At 33.3% G+C, this 8,270-nt stretch overlaps 1 protein-coding gene across 2 annotated transcripts; it reads left to right on the top strand.

Annotated features, from left to right (window-relative positions):
* The first annotated feature begins 3,314 nt into the window (after positions 1–3,314).
* LOC7464409 (NADH dehydrogenase [ubiquinone] 1 alpha subcomplex subunit 9, mitochondrial) lies at positions 3,315–8,069 on the top strand. 2 transcript variants are annotated; one of them, XR_008057348.1, is made up of 13 exons: positions 3,315–3,510; positions 3,591–3,687; positions 3,875–3,939; positions 4,042–4,127; positions 4,278–4,362; positions 4,450–4,520; positions 4,744–4,875; positions 6,286–6,401; positions 6,484–6,607; positions 6,692–6,760; positions 7,208–7,328; positions 7,423–7,686; positions 7,808–8,069. XR_008057348.1 is itself a non-coding variant. In XM_024584251.2 (12 exons), exons 1-12 carry the CDS (start codon positions 3,432–3,434, stop codon positions 7,560–7,562), a joined length of 1,185 nt encoding a protein of 394 aa, XP_024440019.1. In that variant the 5' UTR covers positions 3,315–3,431; the 3' UTR covers positions 7,563–8,069. The 2 variants fall into 2 exon arrangements, 1 of the variants encoding a protein (XP_024440019.1); XM_024584251.2 differs by having other exon boundaries at positions 7,423–8,069.
* The last annotated feature ends 201 nt before the right edge of the window (positions 8,070–8,270 follow it).

Raw genomic sequence — 8,270 nt, 5'->3', positions numbered from 1 at the left:
TCCTTTTTTTTCTTCTCTCCTCACTTCCCTCAACCCTTTGGACAAGTTGATTTAAGTTTAAACCTTCTTCTCTATTATCTCTCTTAAATTTTGGTATTTCTCTCTCTAGGCTTGTTCTCCTTTTTTTCTTCACATGCCCTTCTATTTATATGCATAGGGAAAGGTCGTAGAACCTTTTTTGATGGGTTAATCTCATTCATTGATCTCCTATGATCAATCTTGGCCATCCACCATTGTTGTACACTTTGGACAACATGCTCGATTGGCTTCTTTGACAGGCATTTTCTACCACCAAAAAGAGGCAATAAAGCAGGTCTTTGGCTAAAATGAAGCACAAGTGCAAAGGAAAAGAGTGACTATCTCTTGGGCCATTAATGTTCATGTGTGAGAGAGAAATGGTGGTCCCAAGTAGCTCTAAAAACAACTGTAAAAAGAAGAATAAAAAAAAAATCATGCATGCTTGGTACGAGGGAGAAGAAAAGGTTGTCTTCCCCCTTCAAAACAGTGTTGTTTTAATGCTTTTGGTATTCTTTTTTATGGTGCTAAACACTGTTTCATTTAATGGTCTTATTATTATTATTATTATTATCTCTTCAATTAAGCATCTAATTGAATTAATTGGATCCCTAAATTCTAACACCTATTTTATTTTAGTCATTGGTCCTTTAATTTATTTTTCTCTTCAATTCACCCTTGATTGAATTAATAGGATCCCAAAATTCCAGCACCTCTTCCATTTTAGTCGTTGGTTCTTTAATTCTTTCAATTTTTTTCAAATTGACTCTAAATTTTAATTTATCTCTTCAATTAAGTTCCTGATTGAATTAATTGGAATTCCACACTTTTTCATCTCTTTTATTTTGGTCATTGGCTTGTAAATTTTTTTCAATTTTTTTCTATAATTTCAAATTTCCTCCTCAATTAGACTTCTAATTGAATGAATTGGACTTTCAAACATTGCCATCTTTTCCACTTTGTTCCTATTCTTTTTTTTTTCAATTATGACCAATTTCTTTTGATTTTCTTCAACTAAACCCCAAATTGCATGCTCACATGACTTCTAACCATGATTTTTGAAATCTTGTAAATTAAATTCTTGCCCGATTTCAAACCCCAAACCATATTTTATTTTTGAAATCTTTATTTTTTAATATTTTTTATGAAAAATATTTTTCTTGAAAACATTCTCTTTGAACATGATTTTTTTAAAAATGATTTTTGAAGACAATGTTTTTTGAAAATTTTGAAAGGGTAAAAAATGGGTTATAACACCTCTCGCGTGAGAATATAAAATGCTATAAACTTTTTTATATTTTATTAAAATAATAAAACTCATATTGTATAGTTTTGTAACAACATGTAACCAATAAATGATTTTAAACTAAATCAAAATCATGAAGCAACATATTTAGTTTTTGTTTTTCAATTAAATAATTCAAAATTATTTTATTAATAAACAAACAAAAACAAAAACAACAACAACAATAATAATACTCAAATGAAAACTAATTAAATTAAATCCTTCATAAATTGTTAATTAAACCAGATTTTCAAAACTATAAAACTTTAAAATTTGACTTAAGATTGTTGGATTTAAATTTAATTAAAGTTTAATTTATTTTTCAAAGATAAATAAAACTGAATTTATTTAAATTGAAGCTAATTAATATTTAAATCTAAATATTATACTAAACATCAAATTACATATTACAAAGAATAAAATAAACATGCATTCAAAGAAACATAAATTATTAAACTAACATGCCATTTAAAAGATATTAAAGTATTAGAAAACATAAACAAATTAAATCACACTTCCTTATTGAAGCGCTTATTAAATGGTATAACAAGAAAATGTAATTATCATAAGAGTTGTATCATTTGTTCTTAAGATGAATTTTTCGTGTTGATTTATGCAAACGGTAGATGCAAATTGTCCTACGTGACTCTTTTTATGATTGAGGTTAAATTTTGTGCATGAGGCATACTAAAATAGCTAGAAAAAATAAGAAAAATTAGTTTTTGTGATTGGATTTTGTGCAAAATTAAGTTATACCCAACCTCAACCACAAAAATAAACATATTCTTAGAGACCGTTTGTTTACGCGGTTGCGACAGCTTTTAAAGCAAACTGTGTAAACAATACGTTTGGTAACCTTAAAACTCAAATTACTGTGTATGTGGGGCCCGTTGAAACCGCCGGTTCGTCAAAAGCAGCTCTTAGCTGCTTCTCACGCGACCGCGTCTATGCCAGGTGAATTAATTCACCAGGGCACTGTTCAAGTGAACAGTGTCTCAACTGTTCATTGGACCGCGTCCGACCCGATATATTTTTTTAAAAAATTATGTTTTACTCGAAAAACTAGTGTTTAATATTATTTAATAACACTACATAAATTAGAAGGATATCGCATGATGACGTAGCATTTGCGAAATTTGATCGCAAAATTCAATTTTGTTTCTGATGATATTTTACCTGATTTTGTTGCACGCTCAAAATATCATGGAAACTATAATCCTTATCGGATGAATTTCATACGTGATGAAATTATAGATAAATTAATGGAATAATAAAAAAATATTTGATATAAAGTATTATTTATTTAATGATGTAATAGTGGTAGTTAAATCTACAATATTTAAATTAAAAACCATCAATATTAATATATATCTTTTTTTAGTTATTTTATAACCTCAATTTGAAAAGTAGTTTTAACCAAATACATTAAACTACTTTTTATTCAATCTCAATTTCAATCACAGTTTTAATCAAATATATATAAATACGAAACCAACCTCAACTAAAAGTACTTTTTATAAAATAATTTTTTAAAATCACAACCATAAAAGTTACCACAATATTAAACACACTTGAAAAATAGAATAAACACGGAAAAATATTTTTTTTAATTAATGTGCTTCTTCAACAACCAGCCTAAACAAACTTAAAATAACAAAATCACTTTATTTCTACATGAAAAATAGAATAAACACGAAAAATGTTTTTTTTATTAATTAAAATAAATCATACATACAACTTGAAAGAGAAGAAGAATTTTTATACGGTGAAAATAAAATACACACTTGTATGCAAGCCTCAGAAGAGGAAAGAAGAATACTTTTTTTTTTTTAATGTATTAGAAGATATATTTTGTAATATGCTTTTGAGGTAGGGCTATACTATAAGAATTTATGTCAACTTACGTAATTATTCCGTATTTTTGTTGTAAGAATACAGTATTATTGCCTTAAAATAAAAGAAAAAGAAAAACAAAATACCAATCAATTACAAGAGTACAAACTGCTACAGTAAATCTAAGTGGACCGGGTCGCAAATCAAGATCCAGATCCTAAATCCAAATCCCTCAATCCACAGCATCTCTCTCTAGCAGAACTTCCAGACTCCATTCCCTGCCCTCGAACGAAGAAGGATGCAGGCCATATCGAGGCGATTAGGTCACCGATCCCCGATATCTTCTTTCAAATCAATTTACCCGCTATCCGATCACCGTAATCCTCCGCATTTCTAGGGTTTTTCTTTCTTAATTTCAAGTTACGACGACATTTTTCATTTTATTATTAATTTGCAGTTTATGGAGCTGATCACCCACGATACGGATCTACTCTGGCAACCAGAGGTGTAGGCCACCTTATTCGCAAGGGCACTGGTGGAAGATCCTCTGTCAGGTAATTCTGTATCTTTCATCTCTACAATCTCAATGAAAGATGTTTTCTTGTTAATTGTATTCGCTTTTATTGAATGCGGTATCTCTGAGGAAACATAAAATAGAATGAGTTTTATTTGCAGAAGACTGCATTGTTTGTTTAATTTTTGCAGATGTTTTAGAGTTAATTAAATTTTTATTTTTTGCAGTGGAATTGTTGCTACGGTGTTTGGAGCTACAGGGTTCCTTGGTCGATATGTTGTGCAACAGCTTGGTGAGTTGCTTGTAGTGTTAGTTTATTATCAAAAACTTCTTCGCTTGAAGTGTTTTTAGTTTTTGTCTGCAATTCTTATTTCCTGCTTGATTTGTGCTCCAGCAAAAATGGGCTCTCAAGTTTTAGTTCCGTTCAGAGGTTCTGATGATGATCCTCGCCACCTCAAGTTGATGGGTGATTTGGGTCAGGTAGAGTGGTGAATTAATACAGAGTTTTTCATCATGTAAAGTCTGTCTGGACTGAAGCATGGGTTTTTATTGTTGCATGTTCTAGGATGTTGTTTATTATGTTTATGGTATTCCTGATAATGTTGATACTTTCTCGTTTTACTTGTTCAGATAGTACCAATGAAGTACAACCCGAGAGATGAGAATTCCATTAAGGCTGTAATGGCAAAGGCCAATGTTGTTATTAATCTTATTGGTAACCTCTTCACTTGTGATATCTTTGAGCTTTTTAATTCTTAGAGTTTGCAAGTCTACTCATTCAATTATGCGCTATCATTGGCAGGAAGGGATTATGAGACAAGAAACTACAGTTTTGAGGAATTGAATCATGCCATGGCCGGACAACTTGCTATGGTATGTTCAGCACTTCTCGTTAAATCCTGATAATGCTGTTGGGTTATGATACTGCAGGTGTTCTGATTCTCCTGGCTGTGGATTTTGAGGAAGCAACATGTCCTATGTTGTCTTACTATCTTAGGTCTTCATCATTTGTGACCCTGTTCTCTGACAAATTCAAGTCAGAAGTTTCTTTTTTCCTTTCACTCATTTACTGCATTATCTTTCTCGACTTCTGCAGATTTCTAAAGAACATGGAGGTATAATGAGATTTATTCAAGTTTCTTGTTTAGGAGCATCTGCATCATCACCATCACGACTGCTAAGAGCTAAGGCTGCTGGAGAGGAAGCTGTTTTGAGAGAAATGCCTGAGGTGAATATTTAGTCTTGCTTTTACTATGGCCTATGCTAATGATGCATCATTTGGATTTCTTTAGGTATCATAGCATGGGAGCTAAGTTTATTCTACCCTACAGCGATCTTGATGCATACACTGCTTATGCTCTTAGGGGTTGTTTTTGCCCCCATACTCCAACCATCTTTTATGTGCTTCGTGTTTATTAAGGTGAACTATAGGCTGTGAGCAGTGAAATTGGTTTTCTAGGACATGGGGGTATTGGAGCTGTCATTTTGCTTTAAATCCAATGGCCGATCCAATCTCCAATGCCAAAATTTCATCATACATTTGAGTATCCTACTTTTGGTGGAAAGGATTTTGTTACCTTGATCCAACAAAAGTATGTTTTTCCCTCAATTCTATCCACTTTAGGATGGAAATGTTTTTGTTATTTCGGAAGGGAAGCTCCTTTGCCAAACAACAAAACAATGGCTGCTCTCTTTCCTTTCATTTCACTTCTTTGTCTTGCCTTCCAATTTCCTCCCACCAAAAGGAATGCGGTGGTGGTTTTGCATGCATTTGTGTTTTAATGTGTTTTTATTGATTCAAAGCTAAGTGACAAGGGATTGTTGCATTGTTGTGTTTTGTCTGCTTGCTTTTGATACCTGCTTGATTTCTTTTTATTTTTTTGCCAATTGCAATCAGACAGTATTGTTTGAAGATCAAATTTTCTTTACTGCAATAATATTTATGTATCTATATATTTTTTTCATGACTTTGCTACATCGGATTAGAGAAGTATTTTGGATGCTAAAAATTATAATTGACAACTTGTGCTTTTGTCTCTGGACCCATCAAAAACTGTAAAAAGAGTTTTGCGAGAATCAGCCTCTTAATCTGGTTTGAGTTTGGTAACCCATTTTATTTTGAATTACTTCAACTGTAAGGGTACTACAAGAATATCATGTATTTTTTTGGAGATGACTCAAGATTTTTTTTAATGGGTATAAATATTTTATTACAAAGAAAAAGGAAAGCTTTATTTCCTTTAGTGTAACAAAAGCAAAATCAACTGACTCTATGTGGAGGTCTTTTAGTTTTATGGTAGCTATTGGTTCTAGACATTGTTGTGAGATATGCTGTCACTTCTTTAGACATTACTTGGAAGATGCATCATATCTGGACATTTTTTAAGTTTGAAGTTCCCACAACAGGGACAACTCAAATACAAATACATACATGACGTCCTTTAGTTCACTGTGGTATCCATAACATATTGCAGACGGAAAGGCAAAAAAAATTGGCTGGACAACCATGCTTATAAGGTGCAAATCAAAGCTGATTTAAGACCATGCAAGAAAATGCTCCACTTTCTAGCATCCCCCCCCCCCCCTTTAGTTGTAAGCATGTTGCTTTGTAAGTCTTTACATACATTGACCTTAACAGGCAACAGTCATGAAACCTGCTGTGATGATTGGTACAGAGGATCGTATTTTGAACCGGTGGGCCCACTTCACAAAAAAATATTCCTTTCTCCCGCTCATTGGAGATGGATCTACCAAGTACGTCAATAATGTAATGAAAAAATAAAAGAAACTTTCTGAACTTTTTGTGTATATATTCCTAATAGGGTCTTGTTTGCAGAATCCAACCTGTATATGTTGTTGATATTGCTGCTGCAATTATTGCAGCCTTGAAAGATGATGGAACCAGTATGGGGAAAGTATATGAGCTTGGTGGGCCAGAAATCTTTACCGTGCATGAATTGGTAACCTCTCTCCTGTTTTGTTAATTTTCATACTGTGATACTTGCTGAAAGCCTGAAACTACAGAAGTCTTGTGTGCAATGCAGGCAGAGCTTATGTATGACGTGATTCGTGAATGGCCTCGCTATGTGAAAGTTCCATTTCCCATTGCCAAGGTAATTTAACTCAAAAGAAGAATGTACTTTTAAAACTGCCATCAACTACCCATAAGACTCTAGGTCGTTTGAAAGTGTCTGTTTCACCTGCACTGAGTAGACAATAATGCTTGAGTTTGAGCTGTTTGATCTGAAATTCACATGTACCAAAAAGAGATGATAATGCTTGTATTGGAACAAACAGACTTCTAGTATCCAGCAGATATATTATATTACCATGTAGGCATGTGCTTACGCAGATATGTGCTTACGCAGATATGTGCACAAACTTCCTGATACCCAGCAGATATCTTCTATTATGCACAATGCCAAATAAAAGTAGTGTTGGCGTGTCTTTCACCAATATTTTTGTGGCTATGCATCCTCATGTCTATCTTTGCTAGATGGAAGCTTTCAACTGGACATCTTCATATCATTGAATTGCACCTGTGTTTTGAATGTTTGTAGGCCTTTGCAACACCACGAGAAATATTGCTTAATAAGGTTCCATTTCCGTTACCTAATCCTAAGATGTTCAACCTGGATGAGATCAATTCCCTTACCATGGATACAGTCGTGTCAGAGAATGGTGAGTTCAGTAAGTTAATGTTTTCCTTCTTTGCTGTGTTGTTTCAATATTTTCTCACATTATTGGTGGTTGCCTTTGGGGGTCTGGCTTGCAGCTTTAACATTCAGTGATCTTGGGATTGTACCACATAAGCTGAAGGGATACCCTGTTGAGTTTCTAATCTCATATCGTAAGGGTGGCCCACAATTTGGTTCTACAATCAGTGAAAGGGTTTCCCCTGATTCCTTCCCTTAAGATTCTTTGATCTTTCGTTTTGAAATGCTTGTGGTCCATTGCCAATTTGGAAACTTGGAACACATATGACGCTAGCAATTTCTCAAGGGAACAAAGATATGGACCAAATGATCTTGCTTGTTTTGTTCACAGTCAAAGAAATATTCATCATAATAACCATGCTTTACTTGGGAAACTTGTTGATTTGCCATTTATAAGAATTGCAGTTGTATCGCTTTTGGAGTTGGTAGCCTCGGCGTAGCAAGTGCTTGAAGAGGGGGCAATTTCCTGATTGTTTGCATAGTTAGGAATAAGCTGAATTGTAGATGCCTAACATTATTCTCCAGGGCTGTATGACTCTCATTTTTGGGACTTTTAGAAAGGAAAAAAGGTGATGGTTTTTTCTTGGTAGCAGAAATGTTTCTGTTATGTGTTTGTTCTTGTGGTTTGACGATTTTGGTTTTCATTTATGTTCTTTGGAGTTTGAAATGATTTATTTATTTATTTATTTTACATTCTAAAGGTGAAGGGATGGCGTTGTTTCTCTCATGTTGTATGAAGAGTTTGTGGAATTGAGTTTTGAAAACTTCGCACCTAATATCATGCTTTTGGAATAACATTACATTGTAGCCTACTTGTAACCAGTGAAAGAAACTATGCTCCTATCTATATATATATATATATATATATAATCTATTTGTTGTAATTCGTTTTATAAATTGTTTATCA

This window comes from Populus trichocarpa, chromosome 14 (assembly GCF_000002775.5).
Source record: "Populus trichocarpa isolate Nisqually-1 chromosome 14, P.trichocarpa_v4.1, whole genome shotgun sequence".
In the NCBI taxonomy this organism is placed as follows: Eukaryota; Viridiplantae; Streptophyta; class Magnoliopsida; order Malpighiales; family Salicaceae; genus Populus; species Populus trichocarpa.
This window is presented reverse-complemented; position numbering and strand designations above follow the sequence as displayed.